The sequence below is a fragment of the Mustelus asterias genome, unplaced genomic scaffold (assembly GCF_964213995.1).
Source record: "Mustelus asterias unplaced genomic scaffold, sMusAst1.hap1.1 HAP1_SCAFFOLD_287, whole genome shotgun sequence".
Classification (NCBI taxonomy): domain Eukaryota; kingdom Metazoa; phylum Chordata; class Chondrichthyes; order Carcharhiniformes; family Triakidae; genus Mustelus; species Mustelus asterias.
The window spans coordinates 345,956-358,384 of NW_027590252.1; the positions used below are offsets into that span (position 1 = coordinate 345,956).

Sequence of the window (12,429 nt, forward strand, 5' to 3'; positions counted from 1 at the left end):
GGGGGTAGTGTGTTAAAGTGGATTGGGGACTGGCTATCCGACAGGAAGCAAAGAGTCGGAATAAATGGGTGTTTTTCCGGTTGGAGGAAGGTAACTAGTGGCGTGCCGCAGGGATCGGTACTCGGGCCGCAACTGTTTACCATTTATATAGATGATCTGGAGGAGGGGACATTTGGAGCGGGTACACTGGGATAGGCAGTCTGATAGAGCGACAGACAGTCAGACTGAGGAATAGACAGTCAGACGGACCGACAGACAGTCAGGGCGACAGACAGTCAGGGCGACAGACAGTCAGAGCGACAGACAGTCAGAGCGACAGACAGTCAGAGCGACAGACAGTCAGAGCGACAGACAGTCAGAGCGACAGACAGTCAGAGCGACAGACAGTCAGAGCGACAGACAGTCAGAGCGACAGACAGTCAGAGCGACAGACAGTCAGAGCGACAGACAGTCAGAGCGACAGACAGTCAGAGCGACAGACAGTCAGAGCGACAGACAGTCAGAGCGACAGACAGTCAGAGCGACAGACAGTCAGAGCGACAGACAGTCAGAGCGACAGACAGTCAGAGCGACAGACAGTCAGAGCGACAGACAGTCAGAGCGACAGACAGTCAGAGCGACAGACAGTCAGAGCGACAGACAGTCAGAGCGACAGACAGTCAGAGCGACAGACAGTCAGAGCGACAGACAGTCAGAGCGACAGACAATCAGGCAGAGGGAATAGATAGTCAGACAGGGATAGTCAGTCAGACAGAGCGATAGACAGTCATACAAAGGAACAGACAGTCAGACAGAGGAATAGACAGACACAGTGACAGAGACAGAGAGCGACAAAGAGACATAGTGAAAGACAGTCAGACAGAGGGACAGACAGTCAGACGGAGCGCCAGACAGTCAGACGGAGCGACAGACAGTCAGACGGAGCGACAGACAGTCAGACGGAGCGACAGACAGTCAGGGCGACAGACAGTCAGAGCGACAGACAGGCAGAGGGAATAGATAGTCAGACAGGGATAGTCAGTCAGACAGAGCGATAGACAGTCAGACAGAGCGATAGACAGTCAGACAGAGGGACAGACAGTCAGACAGACTAATCGACAGACACAGCAACTGAGACAGAGAGCGACAAAGAGACATAGCGAAAGACAGTCGGACAGAGTGACAGACAGTCAGACAGAGTGACAGACAGTCAGACAGAGTGACAGACAGTCAGACAGAGTGACAGACAGTCAGACAAAGGGACAGACAGTCAGACAGTGGGACAGGCAGTCTGATAGAGCGACAGACAGTCAGACTGAGGAATAGACAGTCAGACGGAGCGACAGACAGTAAGGGCGACAGACAGTCAGAGCGACAGACAGTCAGGCAGAGGGAATAGATAGTCATACAGGGATAGCCAGTCAGACAGAGCGATAGACAGTCATACAAAGGGACAGACAGTCAGGCAGAGGAATAGACAGACACAGCGACAGAGAGCGACAAAGAGACATAGTGAAAGACAGTCAGACAGAGGGACAGACAGTGCGACAGACAGTCAGACAGAGCGACAGTCAGACAGAGCGACAGACAGTCAGACGGAGCGACAGACAGTCAGACGGAGTGACAGACAGACAGAGGGACAGACAGTCAGACAGAGGGATAGAGAGTCAGACAGAGCGACAGACAGTCAGACGGAGCTACAGACAGTCGGACAGAGTGACATACAGTCAGACAGAGTGACAGACAGTCAGACAGAGGAAGAGGCCGTCGGACGGAGTGTCAATCAGTCAGACAGTGGGACTGACAGTCAGACAGAGGGACAGACAGTCAGACAGAGTGACAGACAATCAGACAGAGGAAGAGGCCATCAGACGGAGTGTCAATCAGTCAGACAGTGGGACTGACAGTCAGATGGAGGGACAGACAGTCAGATGGAGGGACAGACAGTCAGAAGGAGGGACAGACAGTCAGACGGAGTGACAATCAGTCAGACGGAGGGACAGACAGTCAGACAGAGGGACAGACAGTCAGACGGAGCGACAGACAGTCAGATGGAGCGACAGACAGTCAGACGGAGTGACAGACAGAGAGAGCGACAGAACACAGAGCGACAGACAGTCAGACAGAGGGATAGACTGTCAGACAAAGGGATAGACAGTCAGACAAACGGACAAACAGTCAGACAGAGGAATAGACAGACACAGGAACATAGAGAGGGAGAGCGACAAAGAGCCATAGCGAAAGTCAGTCAGACAGAGGGACAGACAGTCAGACAGAGGGACAGACAGTCGGACGGAGCGACAGACAGTCGGACGGAGCGACAGACAGTCGGACGGAGCGACAGACAGTCAGACGGAGCGACAGACAGTCAGACGGAGCGACAGACAGTCAGACGGTGTGACAGACAGTCAGACAGAGGCACAGACAGTCAGACAGAAGGACAGACAGTCAGACAGAGGAATGGACAGTCAGGCACAGCGACAGACAGAGAGAACGACAGAACACAGAGGCACAGACAGTCAGACAGAGGGACAGACAGTCAGACAGAGTGACAGACAGTCAGACAGAGGGATAGACAGTCTGGTAGAGCGACAGACAGTCAGACTGAGGAATAGACAGTCAGACGGAGCGACAGACAGTCAGACGGAGCGACAGACAGTCAGACAGAGGAATAGACAGTCAGACAGAGTGACACAGTCAGACGGGGTGACAATCAGTCAGACGGAGTGACAGACAGTCAGACAGAGGCACAGACAGTCAGACAAAGGGACAGACAGTCAGACAGAGGAATAGACAGTCAGACACAGCGACAGGCAGAGAGAGCGACAGAACACTGAGCAACAGACAGTCAGACAGAGGGATAGACAGTTAGACGGAGGGTAGACAGTCAGACAAAAGAATAGACAGTCAAACAGAGGAATAGACAGTCAGACAGAGTGATTGACAGTCAGACAGAGGGATAGACTGACAGAGAGAGAGAGAGAGACAGATGGCCAGGGAGACAGTCAGTCAGTGAATGAGAGAGACAGTCAGTAGATGACAGAGACCTACAGTCATCGAGAGAAGCAGACAGGGGGATATATATTGAAAGAGAGACAGAGATAGACCAGCAATCTGTGAAGCCACAGGACATTTGAAGGGTGCTAACTGAATACTTCTAATTGGTTTTCACTCTGGGGAAGGAGAATGTAGGTGTGGGATTCAGGAAAAGGGACTGTGAGGAACTTGCACAGTTTGACACAGGAAATGGGAGGTATTGGAGGCTATGACTGGCTCAAAAATGGACAAGTCCTCGGCCCGGGTGAACTGCATCCCAGGCTGCTGTGGGAAGCAACGCTGGAAATTGCAGGGGCTCTGACACAGATTGTTAATTCCTCTCTGACCACGGGGAATGATGTGGAGAGGCTAGGAAAGTGTTTCTCTGGAGTAAAGGGAAATACAGTGTCATCAGGGAGGAAATTAGACGGGTAAATTGGAAGGAGGCATTCTTGGGGAAAAGTACCGAAGGAAAGTGGAGGATTTTCAAGGAATGTTTGTCTGGAGCTCTACATGACAACGTTCCGATGAGACAGGGGGGTGTTGGTAGGGTACGGGAACCGTGGTGCACGAAGGTTGTGATGAACCTGGTGAATAAGAAAAGAGAGGCGTACAGAAGGTTCAGAGAGCTAGGAGGTGTTAAGGATTTAGAGGAGTATACGGGATGTAGGAAGGAGCTTAAGAAGGAAATTAGGAGAGCGAGAAGGGGTCATGAGAAGGCCTTGGCGGGTAAGATTAAGGAGAACCCCAAGGCTTTCTACAAATATGTCAAGAGTAAAAGGATGAGATGTGAAGGCATAGGACCCTTAAAAGGTGAAGGGGGAAAAGTTTGTGCGGAACCGTTAGAAATGGCGGAGCTGCTTAATGAATACTTTACCTCGGTATTCACGGTGGAAAGGGATCTGGGTGGTTGTACTGCTGGTTTGCGGTGGACAGAAAGGATCGAGCATGTGGACATAAAGAAAGAGGATGTGTTGGAACTATTGAATGGCATCAAGGTTGGTAAGTCGCCGGGACCGGATGGGATGTACCCCAGGTTACTGTGGGAGGCGAGGGAGGAGATTGCGGAGCCTTTGGCGATGATCTTTGCATCGTCGATGGAGACGGGAGAGGTTCCGGAGGATTGGAGGATTGCAGATGTGGTCCCTATATTCAAGAAAGGGAACAGGGACAGCCCGGGAAATTACCGACCGGTGAGTCTAACCTCAGTGGTTGGTAAGTTGATGGAGAGGATCCTGAGAGACAGGATTTATGATCATCTAGAGAAGTTTAGTATGATCAAAAGTAGTCAGCACGGCTTTGTCAAGGGCAGGTCGTGCCTTACGAGCCTGGTTGAGTTCTTTGAAAATGTGACCAAACACATTGACGAAGGAAGAGCGGTGGATGTGGTCTATATGGACTTCAGCAAGGCGTTCGATAAGGTCCCCCATGCAAGACTTCTTGAGAAAGTGAGAGGGCATGGGATCCAAGGGGCTGTTGCCTTGTGGATCCAGAACTGGCTTGCCTGCAGAAGGCAGAGAGTGGCTGTGGAGGGGTCTTTCTCTGCATGGCGGTCAGTGACCAGTGGAGTGCCCCAGGGATCTGTTCTGGGACCCTTGCTGTTTGTCATTTTCATAAATGACCTGGATGAGGAAGTGGAGGGATGGGTTGGTAAGTTTGCTGACGACACCAAGGTAGGTGGTGTTGTGGATAGTTTGGAGGGATGTCAGAAGTTGCAGCGAGACATAGATAGAATGCAAGACTGGGCGGAGAAGTGGCAGATGGACTTCAACCCGGATAAGTGTGTGGTGATCCATTTTGGCAGATCCAATGGGATGAAGCAGCAATATAATATGAAGGGTACCATTCTTAGCAGTGTAGAGGATCAGAAGGACCTTGGGGTCCGGGTCCATAGGACTCTTAAATCGGCCTCGCAGGTGGAGGATGCGGTCAAGAAGGCGTACGGCGTACTGGCCTTCATTAATCGAGGGATTGAGTTTAGGAGTCGGGAGATAATGCTGCAGCTTTATAGGACCCTGGTTAGACCCCACTTGGAGTACTGCGCGCAGTTCTGGTCACCTCATTACAGGAAAGATGTTGAAGCCATTGAAAGGGTGCAGAGGAGATTTACAAGGATGTTGCCTGGATTGGGGGGCATGCCTTATGAGGATAGGTTGAGGGAGCTTGGTCTCTTCTCCCTGGAGAGACGAAGGATGAGAGGTGACCTAATAGAGGTTTACAAGATGTTGAGAGGTCTGGATAGGGTAGACTCTCAGAGGCTATTTCCAAGGGCTGAAATGGTTGCTACGAGAGGACACAGGTTTAAGGTGCTGGGGGGTAGGTACAGAGGAGATGTCAGGGGTAAGTTTTTCACTCAGAGGGTGGTGGGTGAGTGGAATCGGCTGACGTCGGTGGTGGTGGAGGCAAACTCGTTGGGGTCTTTTAAGAGACTTCTGGATGAGTACATGGGATTTAATGGGATTGAGGGCTATAGATAGGCCTAGAGGTGGGGATGTGATCGGCGCAACCTGTGGGCCGAAGGGCCTGTTTGTGCTGTGGCTTTCTATGTTCTATGTTCTATGTTCTATGCCGGCGTTGGACACAGTAAGAAGTTTAACAACACCAGGTTAAAGTTCAACAGGTTTATTTGGTAGCAAAAGCCACACAAGCTTTCGGAGCGCTGCCCCTTCTTCAGGTGAGTGCCAGAGGACTGGAGGACGGAGAATGTGGTTCCACTTTTCAATAAAGGTGGTAGAGATAAACCAGGGAATTACAGACCGGTCAGTCTCACGTCAGTGCGAGGGAAACTACTGGAGAAACTTCTGAAGGAGAGAATCTATCTCCACTGGGAGAGGCAAAGCTTGATCAGGGAGAGTCAACGTGGCTTCGTCAGAGGGAGGTCATGCCTAACAAATTTGTTAGAATTTTTCAAAAATGTGAAACTAGAAGCAGGAGGAGGCCATTCGGCCCCTCGATCCTGCTCCACCATTCATTTTGATCATGGCTGATCATCAAATTCAATGTCCTGATCCCCCCTTTCGCCCCAAGAGCGAAATCTAATTTCTTCCTGAAATCAGACAACGTTTTGTCCTCAACTACTTTCTGTGGGAGTGAATTCCACACATTCACCGCCCTCTGGGTGAAGAAATCTCTCCTCACCTCAGTTCTGAAAGGTTTACCCCCTTATCCTCAAACTCTGACCCCTAGTTCTGGACTCCCCCCACCATCGGGAACATTCTTTCTGAATCTACCCTGTCGAACCCTGTTAGAATTTTATAAGTTTCTGTGAGATCCCCTCTCACTCTTCTAAACTCCAGTGAATATAATCCTCACTGACTTAATCTCTCCTCATATGACAGACCTGTCATCCCAGGAATCAGCCTGGTAAACCTTCGCTGTGCTCCCTCTATAGCAAGGACATCCTTCCTCAAATAAGGAGACCAAAACTGCACACAATACTCCAGGTGTGGCCTCACCAACGCCCTGTACAATTGCAGCAAAACATCCCTATCCCGATACTCCAATCCTCTCGCTATGAAGGCCCACATACCATTCACCTTCTTTACTGCCTGCTGTACCTGCACGCTTACTCTCAGCGACTGATGCATGAGGACTCCAAGGTCTTGCTGAGTATCCAGCTCTCTCAATTTACACCCATTCATAGAACATAGAACATAGAACAGTACAGCACAGAACAGGCCCTTCGGCCCACGATGTTGTGCCGAGCTTTATCTGAAACCAAGATCAAGCGATCCCACTCCCTATCATCCTGGTGTGCTCCATGTGCCTATCCAATAACCACTTAAATGTTCCTAAAGTGTCTGACTCCACTATCACTGCAGGCAGTCCATTCCACACCCCAACCACTCTCTGCGTAAAGAACCTACCTCTGATATCCTTCCTATATCTCCCACCACGAACATAAGAACATAAGAAATAGGAGCAGGAGTAGGCCATCTGGCCCTTCGAGCCTGCCCCGCCATTCAACAAGATCATGGCTGATCTGAAGCGAATCAGTTCCACTTACCCGCCTGCTCCCCATATCCCCTAATTCCCTTATCGATCAGAAAACTATCTACCCGTGATTTAAACATATTCAACGAGGAAGCCTCCACCACTTCAATGGGCAGAGAATTCTAGAGATTCACTACCCTCTGAGAGAAGAAGTTCCCCCTCAACTCTGTTCTGAACCGGCCCCCCCTTATTTTGAGGCTATGCCCTCTAGTTCTGGTTTCCCTTCTAAGTGGAAAGAATCTCTCCACCTCTACCCTATCCAGCCCCTTCATTATCTTATATGTCTCTATAAGATCACCCCTCATCCTTCTAAACTCCAACGAGTACAGACCCAATCTGTTTAATCTCTCCTCATAAGCTACACCCCTCATCTCCGGTATCAACCTGGTGAACCTTCTCTGCACTCCCTCCAAGGCCAATATATCCTTTCGCAAATAAGGGGACCAAAACTGCACACAGTACTCCAGTTGCGGCCTCACCAGTGCCCTGTACAGTTGCAGCAAGACCTCCCTGCTTTTATATTCTATCCCCCTCGCGATAAAGGCCAACATTCCATTCGCCTTCTTGATCACCTGCTGCACCTGCAGACTGAGTTTTTGCGATTCGTGCACAAGGACCCCCAGGTCCCTCTGCACAGTCGCACGATGTAATTTTTCTCCATTTAAATAATATTCCAATTTACTATTATTTCTTCCAAAGTGGATAACCTCACATTTGCTAACGTTATATTCCATCTGCCAGATCCTCGCCCACTCACTCAGCCTATCCAAATCTCTCTGCAGACTTTCCGCGTCCTCCACGCAATTCGCTTTCCCACTCACCTTCGTGTCATCAGCAAACTTGAATACCCTAGATTCAGTCCCCTCCTCCAGATCATCTATGTAAATGGTAAACAATTGAGGCCCCAGCACCGATCCCTGCGGCACGCCACTGGTCACCAACTGCCAACCAGAAAAGCACCCATTTATCCCAACTCTCTGCTTCCTGTTAGATAGTCAATCCCCAATCCACGCCAACACCTTACCCCTAACTCCGTGTACCCCAATCTTCTACAGCAACCTTTTGTGAGGCACCTTATCGAACGCCTTCCTGCAGGGGCAGGAATGGATGCTGCAGGTCCCGGGGTTCAAATGTTTTAGTCGAAGTAGGGAAGGAGGTAGAAGAGGGGGAGGGGTAGCATTATTGGTCAGAGATTGTATCACAGTGTCAGAGAGGAGGTTTGATGAGGACTTATCTGTTGAGGTAGTATGGGCGGAGATTAGAAATAGGAGAGGAGAGGTCACCCTGTTGGGAGTCTTTTATAGACCTCCTAAAAGTTCTAGAGAGGTTGAGGAAAGGATTGCGGAGTCAATCCTGCTTAGGAGTGAAAGTAATAGGGCAATTGTTATGGGGGATTTTAACTTGACTAATATTGACTGGAATTGTTATAGCTCTAGCTCGTTAGAGGGGTCAGTTTTTGTTCGAAGCGTGCAGGAAGGTTTTTTGACTCAGTATGTAGACAGGCCAACTAGAGGTGAGGCTATATTGGATCTGGTGCTGGGAAATGAGCCAGACCAGGTGCTAGACTTGGAAGTTGGTGTGCATTTTGGTGATAGTGACCACAATTCGGTTACGTTCACCTTAGTGATGGAAAGGGATAGGCATGAACCTCGGGCCAGTGGTTTTAGCTGGGGGAAGGGTAATTATGAGGCTATTAGGAGAGAATTAGGAAACATAGGTTGGACTAGGAGATTACAGGGACTGGGAACGTCCGACGTGGAGTTTTTTCAAGGAGCAGCTACTGCGAGTCTGTGATAGGTATGTCCCTGTCAGGCAAGGAGGAATTGGTAGGGCTAGGGAACCGTGGTGCACCAAAAAAGTTTCTTTGTTGGTTAAAAAGAAAAAGGAGGCTTATGTTCGGATGAGACGTGAGCACTCGGGTAGTGCACTAGAAAGCTTTAGATTGGCTAAGAGGGAGTTGAAGAGCGAGCTTAGAAGGGCTAAAAGGGGACATGAGAAGACTTTGGCGGATAGGGTTAAAGAGAATCCTAAGGCGTTCTATAGGTATGTCAAGAACAGAAGGTTGGTTAGGGCAAGTTTAGGGCCAGTTATAGATGGCAGAGGGAAGTTATGTGTGGAACCGGAGGAGATTGGTGAAGCATTGAACCAATATTTCTCTTCGGTGTTCACGCAAGGGGACATGAATATAGCTGAGGAGGACACTGGGTTGCAAGGGAGTAGAATAGACAGTATTACAGTTGATAAGGAGGATGTGCAGGATATTCTGGAGGGTCTGAAAATAGATAAATCCCCTGGTCCGGATGGGATTTATCCAAGGATTCTCTGGGAGGCAAGAGAAGTGATTGCAGAGCCTCTGGCTCTGATCTTCAGGTCGTCGTTGGCCTCTGGTATAGTACCAGAAGATTGGAGGTTAGCGAATGTTGTCCCATTGTTTAAGAAGGGGAACAGAGACTTCCCCGGGAATTATAGACCGGTGAGTCTCACTTCTGTTGTCGGCAAGATGTTGGAAAAAATTATAAGGGATAGGATTTATAGTTATTTGGAGAGTAATGAATTGATAGGTGATAGTCAGCATGGTTTTGTGGCAGGTAGGTCGTGCCTTACTAACCTTATTGAGTTTTTTGAGAAAGTGACCAAGGAGGTGGATGGGGGCAAGGCAGTGGACGTGGTATATATGGATTTTAGTAAGGCGTTTGATAAGGTTCACCATGGTAGGCTTCTGCAGAAAATGCAGATGTATGGGATTGGGGGTGATCTAGGAAATTGGATCAGGAATTGGCTAGCGGATAGGAAACAGAGGGTGGTGGTTGATAGTAAATATTCATCATGGAGTGCGGTTACAAGTGGTGTACCTCAGGGATCTGTTTTGGGGCCACTGCTGTTTGTAATATTTATTAATGATCTGGATGAGGGTATAGTTGGGTGGATTAGCAAATTTGCTGATGACACCAAAGTCGGTGGTGTGGTAGACAGTGAGGAAGGGTGTCGTAGTCTGCAGGAAGACTTAGACAGGTTGCAAAGTTGGGCCGAGAGGTGGCGGATGGAGTTTAATGCGGAGAAGTGTGAGGTAATTCACTTTGGTAGGAATAACAGTTGTGTTGAGTATAGGGCTAACGGGAGGACTTTGAATAGTGTGGAGGAGCAGAGGGATCTAGGTGTATGTGTGCATAGATCCCTGAAAGTTGGGAATCAAGTAGATAAGGTTGTTAAGAAGGCATATGGTGTCTTGGCGTTTATTGGTAGGGGGATTGAATTTAGGAGTCGTAGCGTTATGTTGCAACTGTACACAACTCTGGTGCGGCCGCACTTGGAGTACTGTGTGCAGTTCTGGTCCCCACATTACAGGAAGGATGTGGAGGCTTTGGAGAGGGTGCAGAGGAGGTTTACCAGGATGTTGCCTGGTATGGAGGGGAGATCCTATGAGGAGAGGCTGAGGGATTTGGGATTGTTTTCGCTGGAAAGGCGGCGGCTAAGAGGGGATCTTATTGAAACATATAAGATGATTAGAGGTTTAGATAGGGTGGATAGTGATAGCCTTTTTCCTCTGATGGAGAAATCCAGCACGAGGGGGCATGGCTTTAAATTGAGGGGGGGTAGTTATAGAACCGATGTCAGGGGTAGGTTCTTTACCCAGAGGGTGGTGAGGGATTGGAATGCCCTGCCAGCATCAGTAGTAAATGCGCCTAGTTTGGGGGCGTTTAAGAGATCCGTAGATAGGTTCATGGACGAAAAGAAATTGGTTTAGGTTGGAGGGTCACAGTTTTTTTTTTAACTGGTCGGTGCAACATCGTGGGCCGAAGGGCCTGTTCTGCGCTGTAATGTTCTATGTTCTATGTTCTATGTTCTGGAAATCTAAAAACACCACATCCACCGGTTCCCCTCTGTCATAACCCTATAGTTATGCCCCCTTGTAATAGCTCCATCCACCCGAGAAAATGGTCTTTGAACGTTCACTCTATCTATCCCCTTCATCATTTTATAAACCTCTATTAAGTGTCCCCTCAGCCTCCTCCGCTCCAGAGAGAACAGCCCTCGCTCCCTCAACCTTTCCTCATAAGACCTACCCTCCAAACCTGGTAAATCTCCTCTGCACTCTTTCCAGCGCTTCCACATCCTTCTTATAGTGAGGTGACCAGAACTGGACACAATATTCCAAATGTGGTCTCACCAAGGTCCTGTACAGTTGCAGCATAACCCCACGGCTCTTAAACTCCAACCCCCTGTTAATAAAAGCTAACACACTATATGCCTTCTTCACAGCTCTATCCACTTGAGTGGCAACCTTTAGAGATCTGTGGATATGAACCCCAAGATCTCTCTGTTCCTCCACAGTCTTCAGAACCCTACCTTTGACCCTGTAATCCACATTTAAATTAGTCCTACCAAAATGAATCACCTCACATTTATCAGGGTTAAACTCCATTTGCCATTTTTCAGCCCAGCCCAGATTATTCAAATAATAATCTGTCTTCCTATTATTGCTACTGAAGTGGATAACCTCACATTTATCCACATTATGCTGCATCTGCCATGCAGAAACCCACACACTCAGCCTGTCCAAATCACACTGAAGCATCTCTGCATCCCCCTCACAGCTCACCCTCCCACCCAACTTTGTATCATCTGCAAATTTGGAGATAATACATTCAGTTCCCTCTTCCAGATCATGAATATATAATGTGAACAATGCAGACGGTGGAGTTTACATGGATTTCAGCAAAGCTTTTGACAAAATCCCACATGGGAGACTGATTGAGAAAGTTAAGGCACATGGAATTCAGTGAGATCGATCTGAACCTTTATAAGTTACATGGGTACGATGGGTATAGAGGGATATGGGCCAAATGCGGGCAATTGGGACTGTGTGTGTGTCTCTCTCTCTCTCTGTTTCCCTCTCTGTCTCTCTCTCTCTCTTTCCCTCTCTCTCTCTCTTTCCCTCTCTCTCTGTCTCTCTTTCCCTCCCTGTTTCCCTCCGTTGCCCTCCCTGTTTCCCTCCCACTCTGTCTCCCACTCTGTCTCCCACTCTGTCTCCCACTCTGTCTCCCTCTGTTTCCCACTCTCTGTCTCCCCCTCTGTCTCCCCCTCTGTCTCCCCCTCTGTCTCCCTCTCTGTCTCCCCCTCTGTCTCTCTCTGTCTCCCTCCCTTTCTCCCTCTCTGTCTCCCTCTCTGTCTCCCTCTCTGTCTCCCTGTCTCTCTCCCTCCCTCTCTATCTCTCTGTCTCTCTGTCTCCCACTCTGTCTCCCTCTCTGTCTCCCCCTCTGTCTCTCTCTGTCTCCCTCCCTTTCTCCCTCTCTGTCTCCCTCTCTGTCTCCCTCTCTGTCTCTCCGTCTCTCCGTCCATCTCCGTCTCCGTCTCCGTCACCGTCACCGTCTCTGTCTCTCTCCCTCCCTCTCTATCTCTCTGTCTCTCTGTCTCTCTCTG

At 49.3% G+C, this 12,429-nt stretch overlaps 1 protein-coding gene across 1 annotated transcript in view; it reads left to right on the forward strand.

Annotated features, from left to right (window-relative positions):
* The window catches only part of LOC144486085 (MAM domain-containing glycosylphosphatidylinositol anchor protein 1-like), a gene marked incomplete at its 3' end in the record, with an annotated part of 298,296 nt that overhangs the window by 161,262 nt on the left and 124,605 nt on the right, over window positions 1–12,429 (forward strand). Inside the window, 1 exon segment of the mRNA XM_078204195.1 lies at window positions 3,479–3,490. Within this exon segment, the coding sequence (XP_078060321.1) occupies window positions 3,479–3,490 (12 nt within the window).